The sequence below is a fragment of the Hylobates moloch genome, unplaced genomic scaffold, assembly GCF_009828535.3.
Source record: "Hylobates moloch isolate HMO894 unplaced genomic scaffold, HMol_V3 SCAFFOLD_1, whole genome shotgun sequence".
In the NCBI taxonomy this organism is placed as follows: Eukaryota; Metazoa; Chordata; class Mammalia; order Primates; family Hylobatidae; genus Hylobates; species Hylobates moloch.
Window position 1 is genome coordinate 23,121,654 of NW_026652276.1, and position 25,329 is coordinate 23,146,982.

General features: G+C 45.1%; 1 protein-coding gene across 1 annotated transcript in view; it reads right to left on the bottom strand.

The window, feature by feature from the left end:
- The window catches only part of TTLL4 (tubulin tyrosine ligase like 4), a 44,169-nt gene that overhangs the window by 5,295 nt on the left and 13,545 nt on the right, over positions 1-25,329 (bottom strand). Inside the window, 14 exon segments of the mRNA XM_032754469.2 lie at positions 45-179; positions 809-907; positions 1,518-1,640; positions 2,019-2,147; positions 2,375-2,457; positions 2,553-2,744; positions 3,515-3,591; positions 3,945-4,055; positions 4,513-4,637; positions 9,156-9,219; positions 9,573-9,682; positions 10,575-11,568; positions 11,571-12,158; positions 17,614-17,708. Coding sequence (XP_032610360.1) covers positions 45-179; positions 809-907; positions 1,518-1,640; positions 2,019-2,147; positions 2,375-2,457; positions 2,553-2,744; positions 3,515-3,591; positions 3,945-4,055; positions 4,513-4,637; positions 9,156-9,219; positions 9,573-9,682; positions 10,575-11,568; positions 11,571-12,060 — 2,732 coding nt within the window. The 5' untranslated portion in view covers positions 12,061-12,158; positions 17,614-17,708.

The following is a 25,329-nucleotide window of genomic DNA, read 5'->3' on the forward strand; positions in this document are numbered from 1 at the left end:
TAATGGAAGGATTCTATAGTGAGTGTCCTGAGAATACCACCTACCTTGGTGAAATGTTGACTTCCAGGACCCAGGGCTTGAGGTTTTCGTCTAGCATGATGTCAAAACCAAAGAGTTCATGGCAGCTATAGGGCCGCCGCACATACATCTTGAGCAGGCTGGTCACGTAGGGCTCTGACCTGGTCACGGGGATGAGGAAGTACTCAGTTCAGCTCCTCCCAGAGGGCTCTAACCAGAGCTATCCTGCCAAAAGAGTGGCCCAGAGATAGGCAGGCAGAAGCAACCCAAGAAAGGTAGCTCTCAAGAGACGCCTCTGATCTGGGACCAGCTCCTGGGTATGAAGTTCACTAGAACTTAACTCTGGCCACTCCTTCCTATTCCCCGTCCTTAAAACCAAACCACAGGCCGGGCGTGGTGGCTCATGCCTGTAATCCCAGCACTTTGGGAGGCCGAGGCGGGCAGATCACAAGGTCAGGAGATCGAGACCATCTTGGCTAACACGGTGAAACCCCGTCTCTACTAAAAATACAAAAAATTAGCCGGGCGCGGTGGCAGGCGCCTGGTAATCCCAGCTACTCAGGAGGCTGAGGCAGGAGAATGGCATGAACTCGGGAGGCGGAGCTTGCAGTGAGCCGAGATAGCGCCACTGCGGTCCAGTCCGGGAGAAAAGAGCAAGACTCCGTGTCTAAAAAAAAAAAAAAAAACCAAACCACAGCGTGGCCAAAGTCCAGAGCACAGCAGTGTGAGGCCCAGGAGAAAGGAGGGTGTCAGCAGCAGGCCCCACACCCAGGTTGGCAATGTGACTCACGAGATGATGGTTTTGACAACAACATCCTTTATCTTCTCCCAGATGGCATCGCTATTGACTCCCTTCTGACTCAGGTAGTTCCACAAAGCCTTCAGTGCCCTGCAGAGGAGGAAGAGGAAGTATTAGGAATTATATTCTAGGAATGAGTGACAAAGACAAAGAAAAACGAAGAAGAGACCTAATGGTATTTTCTTCGTATCTCTTCCTTTGACAGTTTAAATTATGAAAGAGATGAACTTGGATGCAAATAGACCAATTCTTTTTTTTTTTTTTTTTTTTTTTGAGATGGAGTCTCGCTCTTTCACTCAGGCTGGAGTGAAGTGGCGCAATCTCAGCTCACTGCAACCTCCATCCTCCAGGTTCAAGTGATTCTCCTGCCTCCACCTCCTGAGCAGCTGGGATTGTAGGCACCTGCCACCACGCCCAGCTAATTTTTGTATTTTTAGTAGAGACAGGGTTTCGCCATGTTGGCCAGGCTGGTCTCGAACTCCTGAACTCAGGTGATCCACCCACCCTGGCCTCCCAAAGTGCTAGGATTACAGGCGTGAGCCACCACATCTGGCCTCAAATAGACCAATTCTGAATTGGTAAGTGTTATCTCTGGGTCTTATATTAACCCTCCACTCACCATGCCCCTGAACTTCCCAAAACCCCAGAACCCTGTATTCCTCTAGGCCTTCACTAGACTGGGACACTCTGCCCTCAGTACCATTTGTGGCCCTGGCAAGCCATTTCATCTGCATTGGCCTGGTACTCGGCATTCTTTTTATTGACACTGTAGTTGGTCAGGTGCATGAACTTATTGCCAAGGCTCTTCATGGAAGGAGAATACCTGGAAGTAAGGAAACAAAAGGCAGAGGTAAGATGGTAACAGAGCAGATGGAGAAGGGGCCAAACATTTCCCCAAATCCTGAAGAGGTGAAGAACAAGCACACAGATCTTTTCATAGCCACAAGAGCCTGAGAAGTGTGTCTATTGGCAAAGTTCTGAAAAACCACAGCTAAACTCATCTCCTTTATCCCACCTCAGTCCCGCATGCAGGAAGACCCTCCCCAGAGCCTCCATAGTTCCCATTTCCTGCCTTCCCCCTTGCTAACAAAAACTATCGAAATATTTGTTATTTTTCTGTTTGGTGTCTTCTAGTTTCCCTCCCTCCAAGGAAAACAAAATCCCCAATATTGTCAGAGGATGCCTCACCACTGTCACATACTTGCAACTGGCAAAGCGGACCAGTCCATCTGAAAAGAGGTAAATCCGCAGAGGATCGTAGGAAGTGACGTAAACATAGATCCGCAGGTCAAACTTGCTGCCGCTGATGAGGTAGGGTTTGTGTAGATACCTACGTAGGACAAAGGCCAGCTTTTCATCCAGCCAGACGATGGGGCTCAGTGGGTAACCAAGCCACAGCAAAAGACAGCTAACAGTCCCCAAGATAAAGACCTTAGAACAGTTGGCTAAGGAAGCTCTTTGGCTGGGAGAACAAAGGGCAGAAGAACATTGTAAGAAGGGAACCTCGAGGCCAAGGAGGTGGGAGGATGGGGTAAGGGATATGTGCTACAGGCTCACCTCTGTACCAGGAGGGGCCTTCGCTTGGGGAGCTGACTCCACTTGTGAATAACCTGGATGCCAATGCCTCGAGCTGATGCTGGCTAGGAGCAGAAAGGAGATGAGATTTGCTCCAGGTCCAATACTCTGTTGTTCCCACTCACAGACCATAGTCTCCTGCCCACTGTGATTCACTCACTGGCTTCACAATCCACTTCTGGCGGCTGCTGCTCTCCCACGCTTTGCGCAGGAGCTTGGCATCCTGGGGCAGGATAAAGGACTGGGGGAAGAAACTGAACTCCTTCTTGCCAAAGCGGCTCTGCATGCGTGATAGGTTCCGCCACAGCCGGTCCTTCCTCCCAATCTGGAATGAGCCTGGGAAATGGTTTAGCTACAAAAGGGAAAAGGGTGAGTGCAGGAAGAGGGCAGAGGTGAGGCCATGAGGAAGATGACAAGACTCATTCTACCATTCCAACTTCTTCAGCAGCACGCCAAGCTTTTGTTCCATCTTACTATCACCACCCTAATGGTCCTTAAGTATCCAACTGCAGAGCACTCACCGAAAGATGATTAAAACACAGACAAAACACAGTAATGTAAGACAGACATGATATTCACCTTAAGTGCAAAGAAAAAGCTATTACATCTTTTTCCATGAAACCCTATGGGATGAGGACAGAAAAGCATTTCGCCTTTAGTAAGTCTGGGGGCAAGGGACTCATTCATTCCAACGTGAGACCAGACGTTCTCTTTACACATATTCAGCTTGGGAGAATGGAATGTGCAGTGGTCATAGGGAAACATAATAAACAGAAAACAGACAATCTAACTCAAGACACATTAGAGGAAAAAGCGTCTTTGAGAAGCTGCAACTGCAGGATTTCAGAGGTACACCCTCCTATGAGGTTGGAGTTCAGGAGAGGGACTCAGCTGCCCCTCACATAGGCAAGAAACTCCAAGATACTGCAGCTGAACTGGAGATGTACGTGATCCACTGGAGTCTCTCACTGTACCCCCGTCCTGTACTTTCTCCTCTGTACACCTTCCTGACTTCTCCATGGTCATCATCCTCTTCCCGCCCCTACCCCCTACTCACATCATCACCCTCCTCTTGGCCTAGTCCAAAGTCCAGGGAAACAGCTCCTCAGAAAGGGCCCCTACCTTCTGATGCTCTCGAATGGATCGGAAACTAGGAGACTTCATGTGGTGACCCCAGCAGCCCAGCCAGTCATCGTTTCCTGTGGGAGGTACATCAGGAATCAGCCTTGCTAACAGCTCAGTCCAGGGACAGAGAGAGGCCCAGAGGCCCCAGAACTGGGCACAGCTCCCAGACTTGGTTTTCAAAGAGTTGCTATGGAGCTGTCCCACATGAGGCCCTGGGGCCAGGGATAGAACAATGGCCCTCTGTCTCTCAATTCTGAACAACAGGCTCAGCCCAGGATTTCAGAGCTACACCCTCCTATGAGGTTGGATTTCAGGAGAGGGCCCCAGCTGCCCCGACATAGGCACGAGGTGTCTAGAACTCTCCCCCTACGCAAAGCCCATCTATTTGGGGCAAAAGGACAGGCTCACAGTAAGGCAAGCAACTCACTTTTGCTGATTTTGAAGTGGGACCGTCCAATGGTCTGCTTCACAATGTTGGGGGTCACTGTGCTCATCTTCCACCGGAGCAACTTCCTCTGCTCCCAGGGAAGTTTCTCCACTGGGAAGAATGCATGGGGTGTGGGGATGGGGGGTGGAGAGGAGCAGAGAGTCATGATGAGAAGACAAAAAAGATGGCATGGCTGCCCATTTTTCCCTGGGCAGGCAAGTCACTAACTATTGCTCCAGATCAGGGTTTCAGAGGAGCACACTTTGGAAAAGAAGAGGGGCTGTGCAGGAATGAGGAACAAAGAAAGGGAAGACTGAAAGGGAAAAGCAACAAGGTTGGAGAGCATGAACTCAGCATGACATGGCAAGGCTGAAAGGGGTCAGCTAAAGGACAGACAAGAAAAAAGTTGCATTAGACCTACGACCACGTGGGGAACTGAGCACAGTGTGACAAATGCCACAACAGCCATTCTGGAAACCCTCTCCTACCTACTGCCACCTCCTCCCAACTTAGCTAGCAACCTTCTCCCGAGGGGCTCTTCTGGGCTTTGACACTTGGCCAGGTTTACCTCTCTCATCCCGAGTGCCAAAATAGATGGTAGGGGGAACGTTGGGAAACAGACTGTAGATGAGGGCTGGTCGGACAACTTTCTCATGATTGGAAAGGGGTTTGGTCAGAATTTCCACACAGCTTCTAAGACGAAAAACAAACATGGAGTAGAGAAAGGGAAAAAGCAACATCCCTGAAGCGTCGTTACTATGACGTACAATTTCTTTCCAAGTGCTGTCTTTTAACTTCTGATTCTAAAAAGCCAGGTGCTCAATAATTAATAATTATTTTGTACATATTAATCCGTAAGGTACTAGGCTAACCTACATATAACCACACCATTAAATGTCACCTAAAGACAAGGTTTTCCAATACTTCATTCTGCAATACAGCTTCAAAATTTCCCGTGACAAGACATTGGCTGGGAAAGTCCCTGACAGCAGTGGTTCTGAGAGGGGAAATGAATGTGGGTGGATACTAGTAGAAGAACGTGCTATGCTAAGACAAAGAAATAAATGAGGAGAGAAAAGAATGATGTGAAAATTACAAAGGAGGAAAACCAAAAAAGATCTGACGTGTGGAGACTTTTAAATAGAAAAAGGGGAAAAAGCAATAGAAAGAAAAGAAACAGTGATACCTTCAGTTCATTTTATATTTAGGTTCATCTAAAGATTCACGAACCATTAGTGCTTTTCTCCATTTTGGAAGTGATTTGTGACACTGTAAGTTTATGTAACAGTATGGGAACACAAATCTGGATGTGATGAAGAGATGTGGCTGATGTGGGACAGTGGGCCATGGGGGTCCCTACTGTTACTCCAACAAGGGCTTGGCCAAGGCTGTCTCAAGGAGTGTCAACATAGCAAATATATCAACTACCTGTCAGGTACAAGCTGAGAGACCCAGATCATTCCTTTAACTAGCACTGAAAAATGGAGAAAATAGCTATTACTCTTCACAACTTAGATAATATAATCCATGAATATTATTATAACATTAATTTTCAGTTTAAAAAAGTCACTTTACCTGTTATTATTTTCAGCACAACAGAAATAGGCACTGTATGTGAAACACTTCAACTCTTAAAGATTTTTAATGAATTTTATGGAATCAAATTAAATACTAATTCCCAATGAAAAATCCTAATTAATTCAACTCTATTCCTCATTTTCAAACTTTTTCTTCAAAGGCTTTTGGTTTACTGAGTATGAGAATTTAAGATTGTTGAAAGTCAATAAGAATGAGTTAAAATTTAAAAACAAAGATAGAGGCCGGGCGCAGTGGCTCATGCCTGTAATCCCAGCACTTTGGGAGGCCGAGGCAGGCGAATCACCCGAGGTTGGGAGTTGGAGACCAGCCTGACCAACATGGGGAAACCCCGTCTCTACTAAAAATACAAAATTAGCCCGGCGTGGTGGCGCATGCCTGTAGTCCCAGCTACTCGGGAGGCTGAGGCAGGAGAATTGCTTGAACCCAGGAGGCAGAAGTTGCGATGAGCCGAGATCACGCCATTGCACTCCAGCCTGGGTAACAAGAGCAAAACTCCATCTCAAAAAAACAAAAACAGAACAAAACAAAAAAGATAGAAACGTAAAATGGTACAGCCACTCTGGAAAACAGTTTTGGCAGTTTCTTAAAAAAACTAAACATGTAACCACCATACAACCTAGCAATTGCACTCCTGGACATTTATCCCAGAGAGACGAAGGCTTATATTCACACAAAAATATGTACATGATTATTTATAGCAGCTTTATTCACAACAGCCAAAAGCTGAAAACAACCCAAATATCCTTCAACAGGTGTAAGGTTAAACAAACTGTGGTACATCCATACCACAGAACACTATCCAGCAATAAAAAAGAATGAGAACTATTAATACACGCAACAACCCAGGTCAGTCTCCAAAGAATATGCTGAGTGAAAAAACGTCAATGTCAAAAGGTGGCATACTGCTGTCATTCTATCTGTGTAACATTCTTGAAATGACAAAAAGGAGAACTAGTGGTTGCCAGGGGGTTAAGGAGGGGATGGGAGAGTAAGGTAGGAGGAGAAGGAATTCCTACAGTGATGACAACGTTCTGTATCTTTTTTTTTTTTTTTGAGACAGAGTTTTGCTCTTGTCACCCAGGCTGGGGTGCGGTGGCACGATCTCGGCTCACTGCAACCTCTGCCTCCCAGGTTCATGTGATTCTCCTGCCTCAGCCTCCCGAGTAGCTGGGATTATAGGCGCCCACCATCACGCCCAGCTAATTTTTGTATTTTTAGTAAAAGATGTTGTAGTTTAGTAAAACATGGGGTTTCACCATGTTGGCCAGGCTGGTCTCAAACTCCTGACTTCTACTCATCTACCCGCCTCAGCCTCCCAAAGTGCTGGGGTTACAGGCGTGAGCCACTGCACCAGGCAAAATGTTCTATATCTTGACTCTAACAATGTTAACAACACCCAATTGTACTATATTGTACTTCTGCAAGATGTCACCCAATGGGGGAAACTGAGTAGAGAGTACAGGGGACCTCTCTGCATTCTTTCTTACAACTGCATGTGAAATCTATAATTATCTCAATATCACAAGCTTAATTTAAAAAACAAACAAAAAACCCTTGTGAGTTGTCTCACAAGAGTCCTGAACTTCTCCTCAAGAGACCTGGCTTTTAGTCTAGCCATGCTAGAAACTATGACCTTGGAACAGCTGCTTCACTTCTCTGGTCCTCAATATTTACACTGGACTTGATGGCTTCCAGCTCTAAAATTACATGATTCTTAGAGCACAACAACAGGAAATGCAATGAAAGTACTGCTGTGTAAAGACACAGGTAGTGTTTCCAATGATTTTTCTGTTTTTCAGTGGTTGCCAAATTTTCCATAATATACAAATATTTCATAATAGAGAAAAAATAAGATTTTAGCAATCCAAAAGTATTTTACTTATCTTTAAAATGCAAAATGGTTTGGAATTCATCTATCTCCATTTTTGGTCAGGTGCAGTGGCTCACACCCCTAATCTCAGTGCTTTGGGAGGCTAAAGCAAGAGGATCACTTGAGGCTAGAGTTCAAGACCAGCCTGGGTAATATAATGAGACCTTCCCCCACAACTCTACAGAAAAATTTTTTTTTAATTAGCTGGGCGTGGTGGGTGGTCCTGTAGTCCCAGCTGCTCAGGAGGCTGAGGCAGAAGGATTGCTTGAGTCCAGGAGTTTGAGGTTACAGTAAGCTACGATGGATCCACTGCACTCTAGCCTGGGCAATAGAGCAAGACTCTGACTCTAAAAAAATAAAAATATATTATTTCCATTTTCTTGAAAATTATTTTTAAGCCTCATATAGAGAAGAAGTTATGTGCAATTTGTAGAAATTAATTAATTAATGAGCAAATGATTAACAAACACCTTTTGTGAATTTTATCTCATATATCAGGAAGGCTAAAGGGCTGTGTAGCAGTCCTGAAGTAGGCCCTTAAGTGTAAAAAAGGTAGGACTCCAAATCAATTACATGTCAAATATCTTTCTCCTATGAAGAGTGGAGGTACTTAATCAACATCCAATATATATAACCCGAAGTAGTTCTGCTTTTCTGGAAGGAGGATGAGTTGGGCTGAAAGTGACAATTTATGCATCAGACTCAGGGTGCCCATGATGGGATTTCTATCCACCTTCACAGAGAATCCCAGTTCTCTCTCCCACTTTCCAAACAGCTCTGGCTCCACCTTATAGGTTAGGGGCTCTAAAATTGGTGTGCTGCTGCCACGCCATCACATTTCACAGAGATGCAGCCTGTCTTGGCCATGCTAAACAAGGCAGAGAAGGCTCCCTTTCTTCTTAGCTTCATCTAAGGCAGGGTTGATGCAAAGAAAAACAACCCGACCCTGGGTGCTCCATATATTGGTCAAGCCCAGTGATATACAGGTTTTAATTAAAAATTAGGGCCAGGTGCAGTGGCTCAGCCCTATAATCCTAGCACTTTGGGAGGCCAACGATTACAGGTGTGTGCCACCATACCCAGCTAATTGTTTCCACTTTTAGTAGAGATGGGGTTTCACCATGTTAGCCAGCCTGGTCTCTACTCCTGGCCTCAAGTGATCCACCCAACTTGGCCTCCCAAAGTGTTAGGATTACAGGCGTAAGCCACTGTGCCCAGCCCATTATACTGTTTTTGTTGTTGTTGTTTTGTTTTTGAGACAGAGTCTCGCTCCATCACCCAGGCTGGAGTGTAGCAGCACGATCTCAGCTCACTGCAACCTCCACTTCCCAGGTTCAAGTGATTCTCGTACCTCAGCCTCCCGAGCAGCTGGGATTACAGGTGTGCACCACCATGCCTTGCTAATTTTTATATTTTTAGTAGAGACAGGTTTTGCCATGTTGGCTAGGCTACTCTCGAACTCCTCACCTCAGGTGATCCGCCTGCCTCAGCTTCCAAAGTGCTGGGGTTACAGGTGTGAGCCACTGCGCCTGGTCCATGATACTGTTTTTAAGCCCCACAGATGAGATGTGCTTCTGGCCCCCCATTACTCCCTGTTCAAAAACTAAAGTCGCAAACATAAAAATTTGGTAAAAATGCATTAGAGTTCTCCAGGCCGTTTATGACTTGAGTGGTTTATCTCTTTATAATCTTTAAGAGACAAAAGATGAGCATCTAACAATTATCTATACAGCCACACTTACCTAGAGATCATGGCCACCGATTCGCTGGGGGAGACAACACTTAATGAGGAGCACTCTGAGTCTCCTAGAGGAAGGAAGAACAGAGAAATTCTGACTAGAAAAGGTTGCAGTACAAACTTACCAAGCCTAGACAACTCTTCCTTGAATATCCTGGGCTCAACCCTTCTTGGGGAGCCACAAGCACCACCCTGCTGCTTTGCACTGCCTTCCTCAACAGAAGCAGCAGGAAGGCAAGACCAGTGGGACAGGAGGAATAGAGACCAAAGTCCTCTAGAAGGCACTACCCCCACTTAAGACCCCCAAAGCAAATGACTGATGCAGGTAATGCAAGTCAAGGACCTAGTACACAATTGTCAGCCCCCTACCCAACAGGTCATAACCAACTCCTAGTTGGAAGTGAAAGGGTTTCCTACTCACCCTCCTCCTCTTCATTCTCATCACGGCTACAACAGTCTTCCAAACCATCTACTAGTTCTTCTTCTGTATCTTCAGTCTCAGCCTGATCTGGCTGGAGGTCAGTAGCTGAACTAAAAGAAAGAATCATGCCCCCAGCCTAGTCAACTCCATCAAAGAGGTCACAGATTCTTATTCCTTCATCATCTCCCAGTATTAGCCCCTTCTCCATTACCAATCTGCTACGTCTTGCCTGGACCTCACAACTCATTTCTCTTGTCTTCAAAGCTTAGGTCTAGGCATAGCTCCTCAACCTTACATCTCCCATTCTGCAAAGAGGCACTATGTTTTCCATTTTCTTTGGTGTCCCTCATAGCATATAAGTACAACATTCTACATCTAAAAAACCATCAATGGATATCTGGTAATTGACTTGAAATGTCCCTAGGCCACTCTCTGGGAACTCAGAAAAAGGCCTTAGCGGACCAAGTTTCCAGGAAAATAACAAAACACAAGAGAAGGAGCCAACTATGTGTGTGCCCTAATTATAAATGGCTATCATGCCAAGAATGACTGAGAACCTCATTTGGTTTGGAAAAAGTAGGAAAGTCACAGGCTTCAACATTTGGTGTTCACAATTCTTATTCCTCTCCCGGTTTTTACTTAAAATAGGGGTTGGCAAACTCTTTCTCTAAAGGACCAGAGAGTAAATATTTTTGTTTTGCAGGCCAGTCGGTTTATCACAACTACTCAGCTCTACCACTGTAACAAGAAAGCAGCCACAGACAACTGCAAATGAATGTACAAGGCTGCATTCCAATAAAACTTTATTTACAAAAGCAGGCAACAAGCAAGATTTGGTCTGCAAGCTATAGTTTCCCAACCCTTGCCCTGAAGTGAAAACCAAAAATTCTAGGGCAGCTAAAAAATAAAACCAACCTTCAGAGGTACAGGGTCAGTGCCACCCCAAATTATGGTATATACATTCTACTGCTCTAAATGAACCAAAAACATTCTCCAACGTACCTAATATCCCTATCAGATGAGTCCAGCTCCCTGGCCTCCTCAGGTCTCTCCTTCTCAGACTGGCCCAGCTGGATGGAAGAGAGGCGGGTGGCCACACTGGCTATGCCAAGAGTTTGAGGAGAAGGGGGACCTGGAGCTTTGCCTTCTCCAAATGCTGGGGAGTCAATTACAGATTCACAGGTAGGGCTGTGATTGAGCCCACTGGCATGTGAGGCAAGGAGGTGAATGCTGATACGTTTGGTACAGAAGACTGTATTGTCCAACCCCAAGGTATCTGAGGCACCAGGGAGGACCCGACCGACCGATCCAGCATCCTCCTGAGGAAACTGCTGATTTACCGCAGGAGGTTTCCACCTCCTGCTCCTGTTGAGGACATTCCACTGGAAGCTGGGATTCAGGAAACTAGACTGTTCAAACTGGCAGCCTTGCCTCGGCATCTTCTCAAAGCTTCTTGCGGTCAATTTCCTCACGGCCTCAGTGAACCGCATCTCCTTAGTTGGATCCTGGGAATCAGAATTGTCATCCAGAGCACAGGAAAGTGGCTCTGCCCTCATGGCTAAGTTATTCTGGTTATACCAGGAAGAGGCAACACTGGTGGTGGATGTGTCATGGGAGCTAGCGGTAGACAAGGCGATACGGGCACTGGCATCAGCTAGGACAGTGCCAATGCTTTTGGGCACCTTATGGTCAACAGGCTGTGGTACACAGTCTCCAGTACCCCCTGAATGATGCCAGGAGACAGGCTGGATCTTGGGTGGCGATACTGGCTTCAGGCCCTCTGTGGTCTGCAATAAAGGCACGTGCGTGCTATTTGGCCGCATGAAGGAATTATTATTCAGCATGGGCTTATAGGAGGAAGAGAGTGGAGATGGGATCTTCCCTGAGATGGCAGAGGCCAGGCTCTTCCCTGAAGGGTTTTCCCCAGCCACTGCCAAGCAAAGGTATGGTTCTGTGGATGAGGAGGCCATGGGCTGGGCCATGGGGAAGACCATGAAGAAGTGGGCTTGTTGGCAGTGAGACTGACAGGGAGGCTCTTTTGAGGGAGAGAAAAAGGGCTTTTTTCTGATGGGCTCGAACGCAAGCAGAAGGACTCCAGTTGCTGGTACGGTTTGTGCCTATAGCTGGAGCGGCGGTATAGCAGGGTGCTGTTGAACAAGTCCGGGAAAGAGTGTAGGTAACAGGAACTGCTGTGGCCTGCAATGACAGCCGTGGTCCCAGAGCTACATAAAGTGCTGGGGCAAAAGAAATATGCTGGTGGTGGTGGAACGCCCAAGAGGCCTGGGCCCAACCCTGCTGACAGTGTCTCCACTTGCTTCTTTTCCAGCTTCCAGATTGGCTTCACTTGCTGATGGGCCTGAGGCCAGACTCTGCCCTCCGAGGGTTTCTCAGGTGGTGTGGCAGGCACTGTGCCCGAGGGACCACTCTGCTTGAAGCTGTTTTTCTGGTGGAGGCCAATACTATAGTGCTGTGTTCCTGCTGAGGCCATGAGGGGCCCACATCATGGCCACACGGTCTCATGGCCTTGCTCAGGTAAGGTGCCACACACCTCCGGTAGTAGCAGCTGCATCCTTGAAGTCCGTCAGTCTGAAGCGGAGAGAAATGATAGGAAATGTTACAGTGCCAGGAGAACGGACACCATGTTACGGTGGTCCTCAGGTAAGCAGTACAGTCCCACTTCAGCATTTTTGGGCAACCAGTCTTGGTCGTCATTTGGGGCCCTGGGAGAAGAACACTAGATTTCCAGGGAGTTTTCAATGGTCTTCCTACTGCCCTCATAGGATCAAAGCTGGCTTCATTAAGGACTAAAACACTGAGGTGCCACCACCACTGTGAGGCTGCTCATGAGTCCCCACTCTGTCACTCAGAAAGCTTTCCTCTCTAACAAAAAATACATCTTTCTGTCTCAACACCCACAACTTTTCATGAGGGGCTACCTTCCCTCACCCAAAACCAGTGTGGCTAGGAATAAAGCAAATCCGAAGTGGGAGAGAGGAGTCAGTATCTTCCTTCTCATAAATTAATTCTGAAAGATTAAAGATTATTTGAGTCCAGGTGAGGCAGCTCACACCTGTAATCCCAGCTTGAGCCCAGGAGTTCAAGACCAGCCTGCCCAATATGGCAAAACCCTGTCACTACAAAAAATTAGCTAAGCATGGTGGCGTGCACCTGAAGTCCCAGCTACTGGGGAGGCTGAGGTGGGAGGATCACTTGAGCCTGGGAGGCGGAGGTTGCAGTGAGCCGAGATGGTGCCACTGTACTCCAGCATGGGCAACAGAGTGAGACCCCATCTCAGAAAAAAAAAAGATGATCTGAAAAACTCATTTTACATGTACTGCTCCCTAAATCAACTCAGCTGCCTCTGATTTAGTCTGCTTTTCATGGTTAAGTAGGACAAGTTCAGACCAGAGAAGAGAATTCCCTTGCTGATCCCGGAGTTTATTCTGGAGCTGAGATAGCAATTTCATCTCTTGCCAACTACACAGACTTAAATTCCATCCTGTGTATTGGTGGGAAAAAGAAGAAAGAAAATTGAACTAAATACCAGCATTATTTTTACTTAAAGTGACTTTATTTCCAGCAGCCATACTGGGACAGGAGAGTTCAGGGAATAAGAAGAGGACAGAAGCTTTCTTTACTCCAATGCCCAGGCTTAAGTTTGGGCTGATCTCAGGAAGGAAGAGCCTGTCTCTTGCATCTTCTCAATCAGTGTTTCCTTTAATACAAAACCTGTAAGCCAGCCTTCTGGGTCTCAAACTGTTCAGCATGGTCACTTACTTTCTAAATCAAATTCACAAAATATTCTCCAATTTTCACAGCTGTAAGGAAAGGTGGGCCTGCTTTCATGGCAGCCTCTGGGGGGAAATAACAAAAACTGTAAAAAGTCATTCATGGCCAGGCACAGTGGCTCACACCTGTAATCCCAGCACTTTGGGAGGCTGAGGCAGGCAGATCACTTGAGCTCAGGAGTTTGAGACCATACTGGGCAACATGGCAAAACCCCGTCTCTACAAAAAATACAAAAATCAGCCAGGTATGGTGGCGCATGCCTGTGGGCCCAGCTACCTGGGAAGCTGAGGTATGAAAAACGCTTGAGCATGGAAGGTGGAAGTTGCAGCAAGCCAGATAGCACCACTGCTCTCCAGCCTGGGTGACAGAGTAAGACCCTGTCTCACAAAAAAAAAAAAAAAGAAAAAAAGGCTGGACACGGTGTTTCATATCTGTAATCCCAGCACTTTGGGAGGCCAAGGCAGGTGGATCACGAGGTCAGGAGTTCAAGACCAGCCTGGCCAGCATGGTGAAACGCTGTCTCTACTAAAAATATAAAAATTAGCCAGGCATGGAGGAGGGTGCCTGTAATCCCAGCTACTTGGGAGGCTGAGGCAGGAGAATCGCTTGACCCTGGGAGGCAGAGGTTGCAATGAGCTGAGATCGCTCCATTGAACCCCACCCGGGCAACCAAATTAGGCCCTTGTTTCAAAAAAAAAAAAAAAAAAAAGGAATCATTTGTCTGGGATAATTCTGAATGGAATCCTGACATTCTCATCAAGTGTGTTTTCAGAGTAGCTAGAGGGAAGGAAATAGCAGAGAGGTTTTGTTTTGTTTTGAGGGTCTTGCTCTGTCACCCAAACTGGAATGCAGTGGCACAAACATGGCTCACTGCAGCCTCGGACTCCTGGACTCAAATGATCCTCCCCCTTCAGCCTCCCAAATAGCTGGGACCACAGGCATGCATCACCACACACAGTTGATTTTTTAAAATTTTTTTGTTAAGATAGGGAGTGGCAGTATCTCACTATGCTGCCCAGGTACCGACTGGTCTCGACTCCTGGCCTCAAGCGATCCTCCTATCTCAGCCTCCCAATAAACTGGGATTACAAGCCTGAGCCACTGAACCCAGCCCTAGGAGAGATGGTTTTTTCGCTTAAGTTATATTTGAAATGCAAAAATGGGGAGAGTACCTTGTATTCTGATTAACAAAGTAATGGCCAAGGAAGAACTAAGATTCCTGTCTACAGCTACGAATGAATACCACCAACAAACACTGCAGAAGCCATGGGATGTTGCCCTCTTTACCTGCAAAGGCTGACCTACATGGACTCTTTCTCAAGGAGAGTACAAAAAATCACAATGCAGCACTGCCAATAGTTCAAAATGATAGTGGGCTAAAAACAGCATAAATGCTAAAACTGGATTTTGAGGCCAGTTACCTCAAAATGAGGTTACAGAAAATGGACCAACACACAAGTCCAAACTATGGAAATACCATGCTTGGAACAATTACAGCGTGTGTTTGTGGTAGAGAAGCATAGAGACAAAGGGAAAAGTCAAATCCTGCCATTCACTTTACGAGACTACAAGCACGCATGCATGTGTATTAAGTGCACTCAACATATTCACAATCCCCTCACTTAGTCCTCTTTCGGCAATCCACATCTTCCCCACCAATGCAACACAACAGACATACCAAAGTGGTAGGAGAACGCCTAGGGAAATGAAAACTCAGGCTGGTCCCCCTGAAAAACAGCCCCACTATTGATTCCCACGTGCATCATGCTAGCTCAGCTCTTCATTCCCTTACAAGTGCTGTCCCTGGAGCCCTTTCTTCTTTTTCACCCAACTTAAAAAAATCAGCTGCAACATGACCTAGGCAGTCTTCCCTGACTCCTGAGTTTGAACAGGATGCCTCACCTCTGTGCATGCCACCATCACTGCTCACAGAACATTAGCTTCAATAATGAACTAACTCATCACACTAGGAGCAAGGAGTACATTCTCCTCCAGCTGATGTTCCCAACACAGTGACTGATACACAGGAAATGCTCAATATTCTGTTGAGTAAACAAACTGGAAAAGCACAGTAAATGAAGGGGAAACAAACTTGAATACTAGTTTGGGCACCTAATGAATGTCTGGTACCATGCTAGGCATTTTATCCATATTATCTCATTTAATCCAAAAAAAAAACCTTACATTCAGTTTACTGATGATGAATCCAAGACTCAGAAAAGTCAAGTAACTTTTCTATAATTAAATAACCAATAAGTAGCAATGCCTAGATTAAAACTCAAATCTGTCTGAGTCTACAATGCCTATTAAACAGAATGAAACACATATTTAGACTCTATCCCCTCCATTATCTTTAATCTTTAGGTACCAGACAAAAGCCAGGTTGGAAACACTCCTCCATGTTTATACCAAGGCCCTTTGTGGAAAGTCCCTAAAAGCATATCACTGACTTCTCATCAACACCACAGCCAATCCCACTCTCCCTTGTAGCCACAGGCACTCACTGCACAACACTTCCTTTTGCACACACACTGCTCAATGTTTGCCTTGCTACATCCCACCACATGAACCCTCAGTGCCAAGCACATGAACACAAATAGCCCAACACCCAGCTGGCTTGGCTTTTAATCCAAAAGACAAAGAGGGAGACCAAGGATACACGCCTACCCTATTCAGAAGCTGCAGGTGGCCTGCTCCCCGACAAAGTGTTAAACAACACACCTGGGCAGGTACTAGAGTAGAGTGGATTCTCTTCTCTCTAAGGTATTCCAGATCTCCTATCTCTGCAATGGTCATTTCCCACTTCTTGTCTCCTCTCATAGTCCCTATATGGTTTGCATTTGTGTCCCCACCAAATCTCATGTTGAGTTGTAATTCCCGAGGTGGTGACTGGATCATGGAGGTGGATTTCCCCCTTGCTGTTCTCATGATAGTGAGTTCTCATGAGATCTGGTTGTTTAAAAGTGTGTAGCACCACCCTGCTTTCTCTCTCTCCTGCTCTGGCCATGTGAAGACATGCCTGCTTCCCCTTCCGCCACGACTGAATGTTTCCTGAGGCCTCTGCAGCCATGCTACCCATACAGCCTGCAGAACCATGAGCCAATTAAAACTCTTTTCTTTATAAATCACCCAGTCTCAGGTATTTCTTTATAGCAGTACGAGAAGGAACTAATACAGTCCCCATGATGTGTAGTATAGCAAGTTGGATAAGGGCCACTGTCTTCCTAAAGAAATATGTCTGGACTCAAGGGCCAAGCAGGTGAGAGGATGTTTCTGTAACTCTCTTTCTGGGAAATAGCTCCAAAGTTAGTAAGAGATATCCAGGGTTGGATAAGATGGCTGTGTTAGGAATTGCCCAGCAAAGACAAATTTGTTGCATCAGATACTCTGCAGAGAGTAACTTCAAGAATGCCAAGTAAACAGTATCACTCACTACAGTATCACATACAAATGCTCCAACCTAGTTTCAGTGTTTGAGGTTCAGAAGAAGTGTCACGTTAAGACAAGGAAATGATGGTTGCTAAAAACAACTTCCTTCCTTCTCCTTATAGAGATTTCTGATGAGATCAAAACCTCAAATGGTTGGGAAGCAGAGGCCTAACTAAAGCATTGAGGCAGCTTGGGTCCCAGACCCCCAATCACTGCCACAGGTCATCTTTTCCAGCATCCTGCCCACTGCCCTACAGGAATGCAAGTGACAAACTTTAAAAAGCTTCTGAAGCCCCAAAATCTAAGAAGTGAAGGAAGTGAGAACCTTGTTTTTAAAAGCTAACATAGTGAGTTCTGCCATAAAGTCAAAGTCCAGAGAGGCAAATAATGTCTGGCACCCACACCCTACTGACAGCACATACTCGGAGGGCAATTTTCAGCAAAGTCATCAAGCCCATTCCCTGCGATATACTCTGGGCTCCTAAGATGACGCCTGGAAGACCTTTCTCCCAGTGTCCCTTATATTTCTAAGTGTACTGTGATAATGCACACTTTGTGTATATGTGCGCCTCTAGGGTCCAAAAGGCAGACTGCTCATCTCCCGGGAAGTATTTTAGGAAGAAACATCAAAAGAAAGACAACAGGAGAAAAGGTATTTACATATGTAGAAGGCTATGTACTGGCTACTAATGGAAGCCCATTTCAAAAACTCCCAACTTAAACAAATCTAAACTTATAAAGAGTAATTGCTGACTACACAAATTACAAAGGATTAACTACATATTTATACTACTTAAAGATAGCTCAAGACATTCATACTTACTCTCTGTTACTAAGTCCAAAGGATCCACCATCAGCTGACCCTCCAATCAGCAGCTTGCAAGGAACTTACTTTAGGGGCCAATAAATTGACCTCACCTGAAAAATAATATTTTGAATAATCTAACATTTTATGGAGCAATGATCTAATGTGTTTCTTGTTCCTACACAGGATCCCTAGGGAACAGGAGGGCTTAAGGGGCAAACAGGGTATAAACACTAAGCTATAGCCAGCAGAGTTCAAGTTTAGAAGAAAACAAGCCTATTTCTATAGCTAAGTTCCTCAATCTAGGTCCTCCGCACAGCCAGGCTGCATGAGCAGCTACCGCCTCGTGGTGACTCATGACAATAAGAGCACTGATCAGTAGTGAATCACATGCAACTCTGAAACCGCACAGCTGGAATGTTCAGGGAAAGACAAGAGAGAGGAAGTACCATACCCCCACTGAGAAGTTGTGGGAGGTGAAGTTTAAAAATTCACATAAAGCACACAAAAAGCACAGTGGCTCCCAGTAAACGTTTGCAGCATGGTAGTTACAACTCTCATTCTCACTGGCACCAAATGATCTATCTCCCCTCTGCCCCTTCATAAGCTGTGAGGAAGGCGGAAAAATACAATGAATAGGCAACAATTATTCCACTACAAAACTTCAGCAAGGACAAGCAATGTTCTTTTGTAAAAGATAACTGTCTTGTTATTTGGGAGCTTTTGTGAAATTTTCATTTTTTTTTTGAAACAGAGTCTCACTCTGTTGCCCAGGCTGGAGTAGAGTGGTACAACCTTGGCTCACTGCAACCTCTGCCTCCCGGGTTCAAGTGATTCTCCTGCCTCAGCCTTCCAAGTAGCTGGGATTACGGGCGCCTGCCACCACGCCTGGCTAATTTTTGTATTTTTAGTAGAGATGGGGTTTCACTATCTTGACTAGGCTGGTTTTGAACTCCTGACCTCAAGTGATCCACCCACCTCGGCCTCTCCAAGTGCTGGGATTACAGGTGTGAGCCACTGTGGCCAGCCAATTCTTTTTTTTCTTTTTAGACAAGGTCTCCCTCCGTCACCAAGGCTGGAATGCAGTGGTGTAGTCGTAACTCACTGCAGCCTAGGACTCCTGGACTCAAACGATCTGCCCACCTCAGTCTCCCGAGTAGCTAGGACTACCGGTACACACTACCATGCCTAGCTGATTTTTTACTTTATTTTATTTTTATAGCAATAGAGTTCCACTATGTTGCCCAGGCTGGTCTCAAACTCCTGTCCTCAAATGATCCCCCTGCCTTGGCCTCCCAAAGCTCTGGGATTATAGGCATGAGCCACCACACCCAGCATGGTGGTGCACATCTGTAACAGATAGTATTTTAAATACTATCTGTTAATAAAAGCAGCCAGAGCTCCTTGAAAAATGGCTGATTCCAAGGTTGGGGCAGGGAGAGCAGGAGATGGGCCTGGAATATTTTGTGCTGCCAAAAATAAGGAAGTGGTCAAAATTTGATAGAGACATGTCAAAAGACCATAGATACAGCTAACATCATACTTAATAGTGAATTATGAGATGCTTTTCCTCTAAGATTAGGAATAAGATAAGGATGTCTACTCTCTCCATTTCTTTTTTATTTTATTTATTTATTTATTTACTTTGAGACGGAGTCTCACTCTGTTGCCCAGGCTGGAGTGCAGTGGCACGATCTCAGCTCACTGCAACCTCCGCCTCCCAGGTTCAAGTGGTTCTTCTGCCTCAGCCTCCCGAGTAGCTGGGGATACAGGCACGCACCACCACATCCAGCTAATTCTTTTCTTTCTTTTTTTTTTTTTTGTATTTTTAGTAGAGATGGGGTTTCACCATATTGGCCAGGCTGGTCTCAAACTTCTGACCTCATGATCTGCCCTCCTTGGCCTCCCAAAGTGCTGGGATTACAGGCATGAGCCACCATGCCTGACCTCCATTTCCATTAGACCCTATACTAGAAATTCTAAGCAGTGTGACATGGCAAGAAAAAGAAATCAAAGATATACAGATTGGAAAGGAAGAAGTAAAACTGTCATTATTTGTAGGACATATGATCTTGTACATAGAAAATCCTGGCTGGGCACATTGGCTCACACCTGTAATCCCAATACTTTGGGAAGATGAAATAGAAGGATCACTTAAGACCATGAGTTTGGGAACAGCCTGAGCAATATAGGGAAACATTATCTCTACAAAAAATTTTAAAAATTAGCATAAGCCTGTAGTCCCAGCTACTTAGGAGGCTGAAGTGGGAGGATCACTTGAGCCTGGGAGGTCGAGGCTGCAGTGAGCCATGACTGCAGCACTGAACTTCAGCCTGGGTGACAGAATAAGACCCTGTCTTTAAAAAAAAAAAAAAAAAAAGAGAGAGAGAGAAAAAATCCTAAAACATCTATCAAATAAAAAATCCTACTAGAACTAATAACCAAGTTTAGTAAGGTCACAGAATACACGATCAATATATGAAAGTCAGTTTTAGTTCTACATACTAGCAACAAACAAACAACATGTAAAAACAAAATACACAATTCCATTCACAACAGCACCAAAAAGAATAAAGTATCTAAGAATAGGGACTTCTGGTTCCAAAATGGCAGTGTAGAAGCAAGCTGGCTTCACTCTCCTTCACAGAAAACCAAACACAAATACACAGCACCAAGATTATCCCCAGTAAAATCCCAGAACTCAAATATGAAGAGGAGATAGTTCCTGGGACCACAGAGACGGGAAAAAATTCTGATAAGGTGATAAGAAAACTGGACTTCCACATCTGCAGCATCCCCTCCCTCAATCTTCCTGGGACCAAGGACATAGAAAACTTGCCCCCAACTCACAATTTCTAAACTGGAAAAAGTGAGATCAAGATAGACAACCAGGTTGGGCACAGTGGCTCACGTCTGTAATCCCAGCACTTCGGGAGGCCGAGGCAGATGGATCACCTGAGGCCAGGAGTTCGAGACCAGCCTGGCCAACATGGCGAAACCCCGTCTCTACTAAAAATATAAAAAATTAGCCAGGCATGGTGGTGGGCATCCATAATCCCAGCTACTCGGGAGGCTGAGGCAGGAGCATCGCTTGAACCTGGGAGGTGGAGGCTACAATGAGCCGAGATCATGCCATTGCATTCCAGCCTGGGCAACAAGAACAAAACTATGCCCCCCTTCAAAAAAAAAAAAATAGACCACCAGCTTCCCTGTCCATGCCTCAACCCACAGAAAGCATCAAGAGTGCCTGAAGAGAGAAATATCCCTAAAGACAGCCAGAAACAAAGCAAGAAGGTGGGACTACCATACTCAGCCCTGGACTCTCTGCTCTGTAACTTAGCCAAAGGAGATACCAAATCAGAGTGGCTGTTCAGCAACACCACTCTCTATAGGAGGTATGTTCTACAGGTCTCCTGGGCACAAACCCCTAGCCAGCCTTCTCACATTGCCAGGATATTCCTTTTGGGACCTCCTCCATTTGGGAAGGGCAGTGCTCCAAAGCAGGGTCCCCAACTCCTGGGCCACAGACTGGTACTGGTCCATGGCCTGTTAGGAAACCAGGCCACACAGCAGGAACTGAGCACTGGGCAAGCAGGCATTACCACCTAGGCAAGCATTACCGCCTGAGATCCACCTCCTACAGGCTCAGTGGCAGCATTAGATTCTCATAGGAGCGCTCACCCTATTATGAACTGCCCATGTAAGGGATCTAGGTTGCGTGTTTCTTATGAGAATCTAATGCCTGATGATCTGTCACTATCTCCCATCACCCCCAGATGGGACCATCTAGTTGCAGGAAAACGACTCCCACTGATTCTACATTATGGTGAGTTGTATCATTATTTCATTATGTATTGCAATGTATTTACAGAAATAAAGTGCACAAAAAATTTAATGTGCTTGAATCATCCCCAAACCATCCCCTCCTACCCACCCACCCCAGTCAGTGGAAAAACTGTCTTCCACAAAACTAGTCTCTGGAGCCAAAAAGGTTGGGGACCGCTGCTCCAAAGCCAAGACAAACCTGGGGCCAAGATGCCATCTAGTGTTGAAAAAGAGGTAGTGACCTAGTGATTTAAAAAAAAGATAGTCAACAGGTTAAGTTACAAAAAATCTCTAAACAAACATATCCAATAATAACTGAAATAAGCCAGACAGATAAATCTGGAATAAATAATCCTTCAGTGTAAAGACATACACATATATGCACAAGAAATAACAGCAAACAGAGAACTATGACAAAGCAAGAAATGGACAAAGCAAGAAAACAGTGACTGACTCTAATGAGGCATTAATACATGAGCTCTCTAACCAGGAACTCAAAATAGCAGGGTTTTTTTGTTGGTTTTTTTTTTTTTTTTTTGAGACAGAGTCTCGCTCTGTCTGTCACCCAGGCTGGAGTGCAGTGGTGTGAACTCGGCTCACTGCAAGCTCCACCTCCTGGGTTCACGCCATTCTCCGGCCTCAGCCTCCCAAGTAGCTGGGACTACAGGTGCCCGCCACCTCGCCTGGCTAATGTTTTGTATTTTTAGCAGAGACAGGGTTTCACCATGTTAGCCAGGATGATCTTGATCTCCTGATCTTGTGATCCACCCTCCTCGGCCTCCCAAACAAAATAGCAGTTTTAAGGAAACTTGGTGATCTCCAAGATAACACAGAAAAGCAATTCAGAAATTTATTAGAGAAATTTAACAAAGAGATTGTTAATAATACTTTTTAAAACAAATCTTAGAACTGAGAAATAAATTTGCTTCTCTGAAAAATTTACTAGAGGCTCTCAACAGCACAATGAATCAAGCAGAGGAAAATATTAGTGAGCTTGAAGACAGTCTATCTGAAAATACACAAAGGAGAAAAAAGAAAACAGAATGAAAAGCAACAAAGATAACCTATAAGATACAGAAAACTACCTCAAAAGACCAAATCTAACAATTACTGGTATTCAAGAGGGAGCTAAACAAGGGATGGGGTGGCTTACTAAAAGAAATTAGCAGGCTGGGCACGGTGGCTCACACCTGTAATCCCAGCACTTTGGGAGGCCGAGGTGGGTGGATCATTTGAGGTCTGGAGCTTGAGACCTGCCTGACCAACATGGTGAAACCCCATCTCTATTAAAAATACAAAAATTAGCTGGCGTGGTGGTGCACACCTGTAATCTCAGCTACAGGCTACAGGAGGCTGAGGCAGGAGAATCACTTGAACCTGGGAGGCGAAGGTTGCAGTGAGCTGAGATTGCACCACTACACTCCAGCCTGGGCGACAGAGTGAGACTCCATCTCAAAAAAAAAGAAAGAAAGAAACTAGTTACTGGTCTATAAGAAATTTCACAAAAGAGGCCAGGCGTGGTGGCTCACGCCTATAATCCCAGCACTTTGGGAGGCTGAGGCAGGTGGATCACTTGAGGCCAGCAGTTCGAGATCAGCCCAGCCAAGATGGTGAAGCCCCATTTCTACTAAAACCAGAAAAAATCAGCTGGATGTGGTGGCATACACCTGTAATCCCAGCTACTTATGAGGCTGAGGCATAAGAATCGCTTGAACCCGGGAGGCGGAGGTTGCAGTGAGCTGAGATGGTGCCACTGCACCTGGGCCTGACAGACTGAGACTCTGTCTCGGAAAAAAAATAAACAACAGAAAATTTTTCAAAACTGGAGAGAGATACATATATCCAAGTCCAAGAAGGTCAGGGAACACCAAACAGATTCAACCCAAATAAGACTACCCCTAGGCATATAATAATTAAACCTCTCAAGGTTCAAGGGCAAATAGAATATTTTAAAAGGAGCAAGAGAAAAGAAGCAAATACATGTAAGGGAGCTCCAATTCATCCGGCAACAAAATTCTCCTCGGAAATTATCCAAGTGAGAGAGTGAAACATTTCAAAGTGCTGAAAGAAACTACCCTCCAAGAATACTGTATCCAACAAAACTACCCTTCAAATATGAGATAGTCTTTCCCAGATAAACAAAAGCTGAAAGAATTCACTACCACCAGACCCATCTTAAAAGTAATGCTAAAGACAGTTCTTCAATTTGAAGGGGAAAAAAAAAAACTAACATGCAAAAAGAAAACATTTGAAGGTATAAAATCCACTAGTAAAATTAGGTAAATGGACAAACCCGAATAGTCTAATACTCTAATGATGATATGCAATTTAATCATAACTCTAGTATGAAGCCCAAAAGACAAACTTGTCAAAAATAATAATAGCTACAGCAACTTCTTAAGAAATCGGCAAATAAGGCTGGGCATGGTGGCTCACATCTGTAATCCCAGCACTTTGGGAGGCTGAGGCGGGCAGATCACTTGAGGCCAGGAGTTCAAGACCAGCCTGGCCACTACGGTGAAACCCCATCTCTACTAAAAATACAAAAATTAGCCAGGTGTGGTGGGGTGTGCCTGTAATCCCAGCTACTTGGGAGGCTGAGGCAGGAGAATCGCTTGAACGCAGAAGAATCGCTTGAACCCAGAAGGTGGAGGTTGTGGTGAGCCAAGATCACGCCACTATACTCCAGCCTGGATGACAGCGTGAGACTTTGTCTCCAAAAAAAAAAGGCAATATAAAAATATGTAAATTGAGACACAAAAAGTTAAAATGTATGGAGGACAGAGTTAAAGTGTAGAATGTTTTTATGGTTCTTTATTTGTTCATTTCTATTCTTTTGGAGTTCAAGACCAACCTGGGAAACACAGTGAGATCCTATCTCTACAAAAAAAAAAACTAAAAAATTAGCTAGGCATGATGGCACACATCTGTAATCCCAGCTACTTGGGAGGCTAAGGTAGGAGAAGCGCTTGAGCCCAGGAGACCGAGGCTGTGGTGAGCCGTGAATACACCACTGCATTCCACGTTAGGGGACAGAGCAAGATTCTGTCTCAAAAAAAAAAAAACAAAAAAAAGTTATCTCTTAAAATGACTTGTTCTAGGGTGGGCGCAGTGGCTCATGCTTGCACTTTGGGAGGCCAAAGTGTGAGGATCGTTTGAGCCCAGGAGTTCAAGACCAGCCTGGGAAACATAGCAAGACCCATCTTTACAAATAATAATAAAAAATAAAAATTAGCTGGGTGTGGTGGCATGTGCCTATGGTCCCAGCTACTCGGGGAGCTGAGGTAGAGGGATTGCCTGAACCCAAGAAGTTGAGACTGCGGTGAGCCATGATCACGCCACTGCACTCCAGCCTGGATGACAGGGTGAAACCCTGTCTCAATAAAAAATAAAATAAGAAAATAAAATCAGTATAAGCTGTTTTTTGTAAGTCTCACAATAACCACAGATAACCGCAAAAGCCTGTAATAAATCCACTAAAAATAAAAAGCAATTAATTAAACCATACTACTAGAAAAAACCACGAAAACAGTAAGAAAGAGGAGTTACAAAGCAATCACAAATCAAGCAGCAAATGGCAGTAGTAAGTCCTTACTTATCAATAACAACACTGAATGTAAATGGACTATGAATAAAGGAAATGTGGTATATATACACAATGGAATATTATGGAGCCATAAACAAAGAATGAAATCCCATCATTTGCAGCAACATGGATGGAACTGGAGGTCATTATGTTAAGTAAAATAAGCCAAGCATAGAAAGACAAATATGGCATGTTCTCTCACTCATAAGTGGGAGCTTAAAAAAGTGGATTTCAGAATATAGAGAACAGATTGGTGGTTAACAGAGGCCAGGAAGAGTAGGGGGAAGGGTAGGCCTGTTTCAGGTAATGGAGCAAGAAGTAAG